This window comes from Akebia trifoliata, chromosome 7 (genome assembly GCF_017979445.1).
Source record: "Akebia trifoliata isolate Shusen 1 chromosome 7, ASM1797944v1, whole genome shotgun sequence".
NCBI lineage: Eukaryota > Viridiplantae > Streptophyta > Magnoliopsida > Ranunculales > Lardizabalaceae > Akebia > Akebia trifoliata.
Window position 1 is genome coordinate 1,537,655 of NC_141381.1, and position 13,204 is coordinate 1,550,858.

The 13,204-nt window shown below is 33.4% G+C and overlaps 1 protein-coding gene across 1 annotated transcript; it reads left to right on the forward strand.

Moving 5' to 3' along the window:
* The first annotated feature begins 849 nt into the window (after window positions 1–849).
* LOC147397901 (protein BPS1, chloroplastic-like) lies at window positions 850–1,896 on the forward strand. The gene has a single exon (XM_086448886.1). It carries the CDS (start codon window positions 850–852, stop codon window positions 1,894–1,896), a length of 1,047 nt encoding a protein of 348 aa, XP_086305012.1.
* Window positions 1,897–13,204: the final 11,308 nt, after the last annotated feature.

Sequence of the window (13,204 nt, forward strand, 5' to 3'; positions counted from 1 at the left end):
TCAATATCTTTTTTTTTTATATTCTTGATCGGCAAAGTGTTATTTATATATAAAATAAATATTTAAAATTTAAAATCAATCACAAATCTTGGTTATTGATTCTTCCTATTGGAATTTAGGTTCAACCCGATCCAATCCATCGATATTAAAGTGGAGGACAGTGTTTAAATTGGGACCATGTAAGTAGCTTGAAATCCAAAAAAGTTTCCACCGGATGATGAGATTTGGAGAAAGGAACAATTCTACTTGCACCCACTTAAACACGTTTTTGAGTGGAGCCGACAAGTGGTGGGTGGGTGCACTGTGTATAAAAAATTGGGTTGTTGAATAAAACGGCCGTTGAAAATATTATCTTAATCAAATCATGTGGCGTGACTTCGTTTATTTGATGCCTCCGAATTTTCTAGGGACCAGTTTTCTAATCAGACAGCGACATGTGAGAACTAAAAAAAAAACCGGGGGGGGGGGGGATACCTAAAGAATCAGTTTTACTTTCTAGAAAAATTAAAGACGAAAAGAAATAAAGCAACCGATTGCCTAGGTAGCATATATTCTTACCCCCCCTTTCGAAATATCATAGCTGGATTCCACCAACTTTTTGAAACGAAAAAGTCCAATGTAACTGGGGAGCATTTGGTAATTTCACATTAACCAATAATTGATCAAGGATATTTTCGGTAATTCTGTAATTTCAAATTGTAAACAAGGGCATTTTAGGTAAAGAACGCGTTCTCGAATCTGATACGACTTTTCACGCAGCTTCCTCTCTCTCTCTCTCTCTAATCTCTATCCATGTATATATAATATCGGAAAATGTTGTATTTCGTTAGAAATCTCAATAATTTGACGATGTATCTAACAGAACCATCTAACTTCCGTTCATTCCCTACCTTCGGCTTCGGCCGGAAACGTTCTCCGTCCACGGATCTCGATCGGATCATCCGATCTTTCGAAGAAAATCTAATACGTCGTCTCAAACTTCTGATTTCAAGCGAAGATCAGCCGTCGATCAGTCTGTCTTGGCTCTTTCTAGCCGTTGATCTCCTCTCATCCACTCTCGTAGATTCCGAAACCCTAATTTCTGATCTTAGATCTTCATCTAGTTGTGAAGATTCTCTTGTTTGGTATTTGGACGAAAGCGTTAAGATCTTGGACGTATGTAATTCGATCTCCGCAGAGATCGAAAGGCTACGTCAAGGTCGGCTTTTGATCCAGTTTGTTTTACATCTCCTCAGTTTTTCCGGCGAAGATCGTAAGATTCCGTCACCGGAGAAACTCCGTCGGGCGAGGGATTCGATCTCGGGCTGGAAAAACCGATCGCCAGTTATTAAGAGAGGAAATCTACAGGATCCGTTGACTTTAATCCGAGATCTTGCTCATGCCATCGATAATCCACCACGTGGCAAGATCTCAGCTGTAGGAAAGATCATACACCGCACGATCTACGCGGTTGGAGCTATGACTGTTTTCGTAACCGGTGTTGTGGTGGCGGCGTTGACCGAGTCACCCGAGATGACTCAAGTCAGAGTCTCAAGCGAGTTCTTATGGGCTGGCACGTTCAACGATCTCGAATCGGCGGTTTCCAGAGAGATCAACAGGCGTTTTTCTGGCGAGAAGAAGCGGTTAATCGATGATCTGGATGACGTGGAGGGACGTGCGAGAAGCGTGTGTGACGTTATTGACGGCGTGTTAGGAGGGGTTGATGGTGGTGGTGAGAGAGAGATTGAGAGGTTGGAGACGGCCGTTAAGGAGTTAGAGAAGGTAACGGGGACGTTTTCTGACGGTTTGGACCGTTTGTTTAACGGCGTTAATGGATTTTTTCATTCGGTTTTGTGTACGAGAAATGGTTTGCTTGAGAATTTCAGGGTGGGCCCACAGACGAAACGAATCAAATGATCTTAAAAAAGAGGAAAAAATTGGAAAACATTTACAGAAAATTACAGGAAAAGGGATCTACAAGTGTTGAAAGTAAAACTATGTACTTGTATGGCTTGCGAAATAGAAATATTTACGTGGGTTAATGGATGTAAATGGAAATTTGGAAATTTTAAATTACTTTCTAATGGAGTTTGGTTGCTAACCTTAGTAAATGATTCATTTATTTATATAACTAATCAAATTATTTTCTTCATTCTTGGCTTATTTTTCTTCCTATAAATACTTTACCTATTATAATGTGTATATTTCTCTTAATAACTATGTTTTTGGTTTTCAAAATATTAGGACTTAGAAGTTGATTTATTGTTTAAAAAAATTTATTAAATAAAAGTTTTTTTATGCAAAATTGTTGTTGAAATTTGAATAAATGTTATACCATATTTGTCGCATAGGACTCTTGTAGTTAGGAGTTAGGGGTGGCAATTTCAACACGGCTCCGAACGACACGTTTTGGTCAAGTCTAATTGGATTTGGATCATAATAGTGTCAATTCATCTATAACGTTCATTAAATGGGTTGGGTATGCATTTTGGTCGGCAATCCGCTTAATTTTTTTTTATATGTTTGTAATTTCAAATACATCAATAATTATTTAAAAATATTTTAAATTACTCATTTTTTCTAGAATAGTGTGAGGCAATACCCCTGTGTGGCAATTCCTTTAAGCCCTGAAGGGGACTCAGCCAACGTGACATATGGATAAAGTACAGCACTCGATCGAACATCTTTCGTGTAGCTAAACATGAAAATAAAAAAGAATTTATGTGGATCCTAGCAGAAGATCTTCAAGAATCTTTAGGATTCTAACTATAGTTATGTTCTTGAGTCAAATTATAATGAGATCAATATTAGAAAGAATTCTAAATTAACACAAAAATGGCAAAAAATAAAATTAGGTGCTTCCCTAACAACAAAAGAGACTAAAATTAAGGAAGGATTGATTGGATCTTCGCTAGGACGATTGCTAAAAAGGAAAAGGGACTCTCAGAGTTTATGAATAGAAAAATCATTACATGGGTATGGTCGCCAAAGGAAGGACTCTCAAAAGACTATAAATAAAAGAATTGCCTCATAGGTAAGAGACTTCTGGACCTATTCTCTAACTTAAGACTCTAATTTTTTGCAAACTTGATGGTTAGAGACTCTTGATCTAGGAAATTCCCCTAGATCTGAAATATTTTTTTGCATGAATCAAAAGGAGATTTCATCGGGATTTGAGTCTGGGGATGAGGCAATCCTTTTTACCTATAAAATACATGAGATGTCATTTTGGTATGCTAAAATAGATAATTTGAAAAAATGGAAAGGCATTTGTCATTCATGAGCCATTATATACAACAGGTATTACTTGAATATGAGATGAAGCTCATGAAATTCACTCCTTACCATCCAAAGGGAGATCAAATAACCAAATCTATTAACGAAGTTTTGCTACGAATTCTAATTGAACAATATATGTCTACCCTTTAAAGTGGCATGAGCAACTTCCAATGATATTAATGGTAGGTTTGATTACATGGAAAGTGACATTCCATGAAATTTGAAATCCATGAAAAAATAATGATGAAACTGGGTGGGGTTGGAAAATCAAATTTTATTGTTTGATTTCATCCAAACAAAATCATGAGGAAGGTAAAAGATATAGAGGAGAGATGGAGAGGGGAAAACAAGAATAAGAGGTAGGGACAAAGGGAAGAGGATGAGTAAGAAGAAGAAAACGAAGAGGAAGAAGAGGAGGAGAAAGAGAGGAAACAGAGAGGGTTGGGGCGAATGCCGGAGGAGAAAGAAAAAAGGGAAGAACAAAAAGAAAAGGAAAAAAGAAGAAGAAAAAAAGGGGAAGATGAGAAGGTTGGGGCAAAGGGAAAATGTGTAAGAAGAAGAAGAGGAGAGGGAGATAGGGAGGGTTGGGGCGGAGGGAGGTGGACAAAAGAAGAATAATAAGAAGAAGAAAGAAAGAGAGAGACTACAATACCGATGGACATGATGAATTTGATGGTGACTATGGTGGTGGTGATTGTGGGGAAGAAGAAGAGATAAAGTTAGGATTTTGATTTGGGGATGAAAAATAGGGGTGTATTCTATTTCCTCATTGGTATAAGTGGAAAAATGAAATCCAAGTTTTGTGGGACTTTCGGAGGATTGTGGAAAAAAATAATTCATGTAAAAATGCAATCAAACACTTGAAAAATGCCATTTTCAATGGAAACTAATCTTCCACCCTATTTTCCATGTGCAATCAACATGCCTAGCATTGTTTTTGGATTGAAAGAAGAGAAGAGAAAATAAACAAATTTCTCTTCATTTCTCTTGTTTGAATTGTTAAGTGGGGAGAAAATTAGAGAGATAAAAAAAAGGTGAGTTTTCTCTCTCTCCAAAAGTGGAGAGAAGATGAGAGAAATAGAGAGAAGCCCTTTTAAAATATTTTATAATTCCAACTCTGCCCCTAGATCTCTATTAAGATACTTTAAAATTTCAAAGTTGTCCCAAATTCTCTCATGTCAATCCAAACATAGAGGAGGAAAAATGAGTTTCTCTTCTAAATCCAAAAATGTTAATGAGTTTATCTTCTCCCCACTTCTCTCAATCCAAACATAGCCTAAGGTTTTTTACAATTCCATGAACTCCATACCACAAATGGAGGGAGTGGCGGCCGCTACACCATCTTGGAATTATAAGCAATCTTCATATCTTCTTTGATCATATTTAACTTCTTATAAAGAAGAGCTCTTGGTCCTTCTTGTGCATATGACACTCAATAATGTGATGGGATAAAAAATAAAATACAAATCAATGCCTCCAAAGTAAGTACAACCTCTTTCCTTTCATCGTCCATGAACCCTTCTGAAGTGAAAATGACTACATGAGGATTCGAAATACAAAAAATAAAGAGATGGTTAATGATACAATCAACTAACGCATTATGACTAATTATTCAATTAACATTACTAAAAGAGTTGTACAGGAGTGACCTTGAGATTGTACCCCATATCGCACATCCTGATGTGAAAGTATGTAGGAACCATATATGCTTTTTGCCTTGTTTCTTGATAAAAAGCATCTATGATTCCTATACAGAGGTACAATCTTGAGGTAACTTCAACATTATTCTTATTAAAATCCATCCATGAATGAAGAAGATAGGGGGTATTCACCATGTTTCCTATGACTGAGGGAGTTGATCACTATGTTGGATGTCATAACCATAGATGCTTTTCATTGAGATCTTGTATCTCGATGAAAAACATCTATTGTTATGATACATCCACGTCAAAAATGTCCCCCTACAATGTTACTTCAACATTATCCTTTGTTATTAGCCAACATGCTTGAGCTTTCATGAGTTTTCAATGTTACCCAAGACATATCCAAGGTATAGTCATTTTACCAATCCATTTAATCTTTCTTACTATAATTTTCATTAATACTTGTTATTATAGAACTCTATCGATAAAAATAAAAATGTGTACAAGTCATGCTTCCCCTCTCTCAATGATAAGATAATATGATGTGAGGAATGTAGTAACTAGGGCATAAAATGGGTGAGATTTTATCTGTAACTTCAATTTAGTAGATTTGGATCTTTGGAGTAGATCCAAATAAAAAAAATAGGTCAAATATGATTTGATGTCCCTTGATCAAAGTCAATTATAGGTCGTATACAGATCCATCTCTATATCCACCAAGATCTTAATGATATATTGCTTAGAAAAATTATAGTTTTAGTTTTTTCAAAAAAATATTTGTTTCTACAACTTTAATATAACATGATTTTTTATAAAATAAAAGGAATATAAGGATAAAGTAGAACTATATAACAAATAGCAAAGAAGTAAAGAAAAATGTTAAACGGTATGGAATTACTCGACCCAACCTAAATCAATCAATTCTGTGATTCGAGTCTATCAGATCTAGTTTAAGTGAAAATGGAATGATTTTGATATATTGTTTTAGCTAGTAAGATCCGAGTCAAATTCAGATCCAGACAAAAAATTTGGCCTGAGTCTAACCAATTTTTAGCCCTAGTAGTAATAGAAGAGAAGTTAAGACTAGTTCAACAAAATCGTGTACGTATCTCATGCTTTCGTAGCTTGCCACTAAAAGAAAATAATTAACAACTTTCTTATCAATATGAGGATTGCTCACATATTATTATTTGATGGGTGCAACTATACAAGTTCCAAAAACTGAATGTTTTTTTCTTGAAGGGGAGTTCCTATGAGGCCAAGCAAACAAATATAATACGAATATGAAAGTTAACGAAATCCATGGTATATTGTTGTTTGTTCACATTATTTTCCATGGCAAGTTGGGATATCCATGTTAAGAGATGGGCTTGGGCTTGAGATCAAGGCCTGTGTTGGGTGGTTCTTCATCCCAATAACTTATACATATTATATAATATAAATATGGGTACCATTCTCATAAAAAATCAGTCCATTATGAAACTTCAAATCTATATAGGGCAAAATTTTGACTGCCAAACATTTCCATATATATATATATAACGATTTTCTGACGTCCCCTTTGAAACGCACGCCCCCAAATGCCTCTTGTCGTGGCATGTGCCAGAACCATAGATTTTCCCCTCGGGATACACAACTGTGTATCCCAAGGAAAGAATATATGGTTCTAGCCCATGCTATGTTAGGGTGTGTGTTTTAGAGGGGGCGTCAGCAAATCACGACTCATATTTATATATGGAATTTTTGGGGTAGTCTGGTCCATTAATGGCCCGCCCGAATACAGGCAGGCCAGGCTTGGACCTAAATATTTTCATAGTAAAGCCTGGCCTGATCACTAGACGGGCCAGATTTAAGCTGGGATTTTTGAGGCCCGATTATGAATTGTCTATTGACAGCCCTGGATCCAATTCCATCCATAGTTTTAAAACTTGTCAAAGTTTACTTAACTGGAATGGTTTTTAAGGTGACTCATCCCTAAAACTTGATGAACCAATTTGTTGAGTCAAGTTCACAAATCATCGAGTCGACTCCTTAACTTGGATGACTTAATTAAAAAATGTACCAAATAGGATCAGAAATCGATTGAGTTATTTGGCTATATACAACATTTTTGTGGACGATAAAAAATATCTTTTAATATTGTATTAAAAATATTTATAAATCAGTTTTTTTTTTTTTCCTTCTAAAATTCATCGTCTTCCAAGGGATTGATGGATATGTTGTGTCATTGATGTGGGCACACAGAAAGGAAGAATTGATACATTGATATCAAGCGTGCCCTGCACTTTAATACAGATATATCATGTAATACTGTATAGACATGTTAATAATTCAAGGGTACGCAAAATGCTGAAACATTTAACAACAATTTGTTGTAAAACTGATGTGGAACACGATCATGAGCAATGGCAATTTTGAATCCAATAAGCGGTGAGAGTCTGTAGGTTGTGTGTTCGATGCCCAGTATGAGCAATATTTCCTCGGGGCCACCCACGAGGGCATTCTCTCACTTACTTGGCATGTGTGATGTGCAGGCATTGCACATGCCCGGGGGAGGGTCCCATATGCTTTGGTTTCGGCCATGGCTCATCCGGTCCCCCTAGTCAAACTTACATCCAGACACCCCCAATATCCGGAAAAAAAAAAAAAAAATCAAAACAGTTTTCGGTTCAGATCAAAATATTCATCAAAACATGTATTTTAGTGGTAAATATTGTTCACCCTTTCTCATGTTGATATGGACTTCTAGTATACGTTGTTTTTTTGAGAATAAATCAAGCTAAATGTAGGGGGTGCAACTTGGTCTGATTCAAACCGATAACCGAATCAAACTAATAGCTTTGGGTTGGGTTGTTTAGGTTTGGAATAAGTTGCAGTTCAGTTTTGGATTTAGAAAATGGAGAACCATCAATTTGGTTCGGTTCCAATTCGATGCTTGTATAGAACCGAACCAAACCTTATATGATAAATAAATAAGTTTATTCAGGTACATGAACTATTTTAGGAGTTTGGACAAAGATTAATGACTTCTTTATGGATAAATTAATGATTTTTTAATGAATAGATTAATGATTTATTATACAATTTTTTTTTTGTTTATTATTTATTTATTTTATTAAAAATATGTTATTTCCAACTAATGTTATAGGATATTGGCAACCCATGGACCCCTACAGGACCAAACTGACCTTAATTTGGTTTGTTTTTTATTTTTATTAAGTGTAATCGACTTATATTGATTATGTTCTGATTTAGTCACAAACCAAACCGAGTTGCACCCCTAGCTAAATGTACCAAAAAATTGTTTAGTTTCTCAAGGTCATTATATGAGCCAACCTCATCTATATTGGGCCTACTTTACTTATGTAATATGCTTGTCATGAAGCCGACGATGAAAAATTCATATACTATTGAAAATCACAGATCTTGACAATTTGATGTCATCGAGGTTATCCAAATATTTATTAGTTGATGAGTCTATTAATGACTTATATGGATGCAAAATAAACCGAAATTTATTTAGTTATAAAACTCTCCGAAGTACAAAATAAAATATATATTTTTAAACTATTATTTTATATAGAGAAGGTCAAATAAGTATTCGTTTACACCAAAATTTGGAAGATAAAAAATGGATCTGCCTTTATATTTAACCTTAATATTGTTAGGTTCATTTTTGTTAGAAAAAAAAAAAGCCATAATTTTACAATGCCACTATCCTATAAAATATAATCAGGTTGGTTAATTTTTTATAATTATTATTTTGTTATGTTATTTTAAAATCCCCTTAATTAATATTTTAAATATAATGATGGAAGAGAGTAAGATGCCTTCCTTTCACTCTTTGCTTTATCATCCATAAAACATATGGTTTTTTTTTTTTTTTTTTTTTTTAACGTAGAGATTCAAATATTTTATTTATAAAGTATTATTCTTTTTAATAATGATTTTCTGACACCCCCCTTTGACATACACCCCCATCACAGAGCCGTAGATCATTTGCCTTGCAATACATAGAATCATAAATCTTTTTCTTATGTATCTCGAGACAAATGATATACGGTTCTGTGATTAAGGCATAGGGGGGCATTAGATTATCGCGATTCTATTCTTTTTGTGCTTTTCAATGTGTGTGTTACATATTTGATTCCATATTTTGTCTTCTTATTTTTTCTTTCAAGATTAATCCTAGGCAAAAATTACTCCCAAAAAAAAAAAAATCTATTTTTTCTTATTTCATGTGTGAACATTTATGTTGAAAACATTCCAAGATGTTTCGAAACATTCCTCTAAAATCTGAGTGATTTGTCCATGAATGCTTTGTCAAGTGTGTTCGAATCTTTGTGTTAGTGGGGAAATTGTAAGTTGTAACAAAAAAGACTGGATCTTATCTATAGTAAACATGTTTGCTAGCAATCCATTTCTATTTCGTAAATTATAGCGGAATGAGCAATTAATGTTTAAAGACAATGTCAACTATAACATACCTCGACTATTAGTCATCTTCGTTTTTTTCTTTTCTAAATCATTTGATTTCTTCCAATTTTTTTCCAAAAATATTTACATTTTCTTTTCTTTTCTTTTCTTTTACAATTATCTTGAGTTAATTTATAATCTTGAACTTTTTTCGAAATATCCCAATTAAAGATAAATAGTTCTTAAAATACTTTTTTATATATGAATAATATAATATAGATAAGGGTTGAGTTCTTTCATGGAAAAAAAAATATACAAAATTCCTATATTCAAACATAAAATCTAATTATGAAGATTTATCTTCCTGATACATAACCCTGAGGGATTGGCTCAATGGCAATTTTAGACTAATAAGAGATTAATGCTCGTAGGTCGTGAATTCGATAACCAGTATGAGCATTAATTCCTCAAGGGTCACACAGGAGGTTGGACCCTCACTTACTGGTATGTGTGATGTGCAAGTATTGCACATGCCCCCGAGACTAATCCTTGGACAAGACCATGATTTATAGATTGGACAAAGCCCAGATACGCCCCGGTCCACTATCTATAGGGATATCTTGATTATCAAAAAAAATAATAATAATAATAAATAGTGATTCATGCACATGATACATGTTTTATCCTAGATGATAAGATTTCATATTTTAGTACATGAGTCACCTGATCTGAACCGAATAGATAATGTGGGGGTGACAAATCCGTAATTAAACCTACAACTTGCACCCTTTTTATTATATATAGAAATTATCATTGTCATGGGTACTCACCATCATCATATCCTCCACTAACATCATCACTACCTCACCATGATCCATGATTTCTGATTTTGCTTGCCATTAATTGATTGATGATGATGATGATGGTGGTGGGAAATGTAATGGATGGTGATACATGGTGACGCCATGTAAATCAAGGAAGGATTTTGTTTTTTTAAAGTTTTGGAGACTATTTGAGATATATCTTTACAATAAAGATTTTTTGATGACCCTCTTACATCCTCATCACAAAATCGTAGATCATTTGCCTCGGGATATCTAGAATCACAAATCTTTTTCTTGTGTATCTCAAGGTAAATGATCTACGGTTTTGTGAACCATAGGGGGCGTCTGATTCTGATAACTCATATCTTTATTGCTTTCAAATTGATGACCTTGTTCTTCTCTTATAAACTAATGATAAATGACTTAAAAATCTCTTGATTTTTCTTTTCAAATCCTTACTTTTTTGGTTTCTTCCATAAAAAAAAAGTCATCTTTGACCTCTTTCATAAGATGATGACACAATGCAGATGGTAATGTTGACAATGGTGGATTGGTGGTGGTAACGATGATGATGATGATGATGGTGTCATTTTTCATAGGTCATTAAGAAGGAAGACGAAGGCCAAAAGTATGCCATTACGTTGAAAACATAATATCTCAATTCTCAAATGTTCACCAAACCATGGAAGGGTATTCATCTTCTTGAAAACATAAGATCAACATGTCATGTAAAAAAGATGATTTTTCCAATATTTTGAAGTGATCGATCCGCAATTCTCTGTTCTCAAAAGCTGGCTCCTATGCTCCGCCTAGGCCCCACCCGCTTAGACCACCCAAGTGCCTAGGCCTTACCCACTTAAAGTGAGGGTTCAAAAACCAAGGTTAAAATGATAATTTTATGAAATAATTTTGTATAAATTGTGTTTGAAAGATTATTTAAACAATTTTAAATATGAATAATGTCTCAAATGTTTAGCTAATTTGTGAGATGTCACAGCTTTAAAAAAAAAAAAACTAGTAGGTGGTATGTGCAAACATACATAAATTGCAAATTTCAGAATTTATGAATGATTAAAATTTCTTTAAAAAGAATAATATATATATATATATTTTTTAACTTTTAAATAGATAATCTTATATTTTCATCTTTTATTATTTAATATATTGTAAAGGTCTTTGTCGTAATTTAAAATATTAATTAAGATTATTTTAAAGATAATATAATAAAATGATATTTCTATTATTAAAAATAAAATAAAAACTATCAAATGTGGTTATAGGGTTGTAGGATCGTAAATATATTCATTTTGACAAAGTTGACCATGATAATAATAACTTAGATGTAAAGTTGGGAGAATTTTTTGTCTTCCAAATTTTAGTGTCAACAAACACCTATTCAACCTTATCTTATTATAACAATAAATATGAGGGACATTAAATTACTTCAATATTTACAGTTACATTATTTGCATTTTTCTTACATATTAGTTGTGTTAACATACAAGTTTGCTTAATAGTTGGTAACTTAGTATTATCTTAATAATGGTATTTATATTATTTTTTGCTCTTATTTGCATGGTCTTTACTATATATAAAAAATTGAAACATTAAATTTTTTTGTCACTTAAGTCCAACTTGGGCCCCGCTTCGGGCCACTCAATGCTTTTAACAACCTTTACATCAAAGTCGGGCTTAAAAAAAGGTTTTAGGTGGTTGTGATTATAATGATCTTGATCATGCTTGCAACAGTGATGATAATGGTAATTAAGAGGTATGAGTAATGATGATGGTAATGCTAGTAATTGTAATTAAGATGGTGATGGTGATGGTAACCGCTAGGTTGACCTTGACTTTTAGATTTATTTATTTATTTGGAATAATTTAGTTTATCCAACCACATTGGATAAATATTCTTCAACTTTGGATTTTGTGTACACAATGTGAGGATTAGTTTTAGAGAGATTCTATTGTCACACCAACTTTGCTAAGAGCACACCAATTCATATGAAATCATTTTTAAGAATTAGCACATATTTGGTGTGCTCTTACAAAAGTTGGTGTGGCAATAAAAGTTTTTTTAGTTTTGATGGTGTTTTACCACTTTGTGTAATTATTTTTATAAACTTCTTCAATATCTAAATTAAAAGATCATATTTTTTTAAGAAATCACAAAAAATACAATCATAAACAAAACGCTAATGATTTTCTAAATAAAAAAATTCACTCAGTCTATACTCAACTGATGTGGTAAGGGCATAGAACCGTTGATTTTTTTTTTGTTTTGTGTATCCCGAAAAAAAAAAAAGATCAATGATTATATGCCTTTACCAGGTATAAACTGAGTAAAATTTTTTTGTCAACTCTAAGAAAAAATACTACTAATATAGTAATATGTTACATGTGATAGACATTCATCATTGTCATCATTAATATTATTGTTATCATAATCATTGCCACGTTGTTGTTATTACCATCATTTTCATCATCGCCATAATTTTCATCGTCAACATCATCTTCATTATTATCTTAGTTGTCATCATCATCATCATTAAACATTATTTGTAAAAGTAAAACATAAGGTTATTTCGTAATTACTTTACAAAAGTAGGCATTTGTAAAAAATCTAACAAAAAGAAACCCTTTCCTTACTATGATAGTGAGGAAAAAAGGCCTTGCGAAGTCTTATCCACCATCAAAAGACTTTAAACAAATCTTAAGGACTTGTTTTAAGCATCTCGAGGTCTTTCGATGGTGGATGAGGTTTAGCAAGGTTTTTTTTCCTCACTATTATAGTAATTATAGTCAGATTCAAAAAAGAAAATTACGAAATTGGTAAATGTTGGTTTTAGTAAAATATTTAAAATAGAGTGCATAAGTAATTTTTTCCAAATGAATAGCTATTTTAGTAATTTTGTGTATATAGTTTTAAACATTGTATCGTGACATGACACAACACATTGATCACTGGGACAAAGGATTCAGTACTATGGGAGTAGAGGAGCTCTGTGAACCACGTAGGAATCTTTGGGACCCATTGACCCATAAATATTTGGCCCACCTTGG

Excerpts from the sequence above, each read along its gene's own strand:
- LOC147397901 (XM_086448886.1), top strand. The coding sequence starts at position 850 with ATGTATCTAACAGAACCATCTAACTTCCGTTCATTCCCTACCTTCGGC.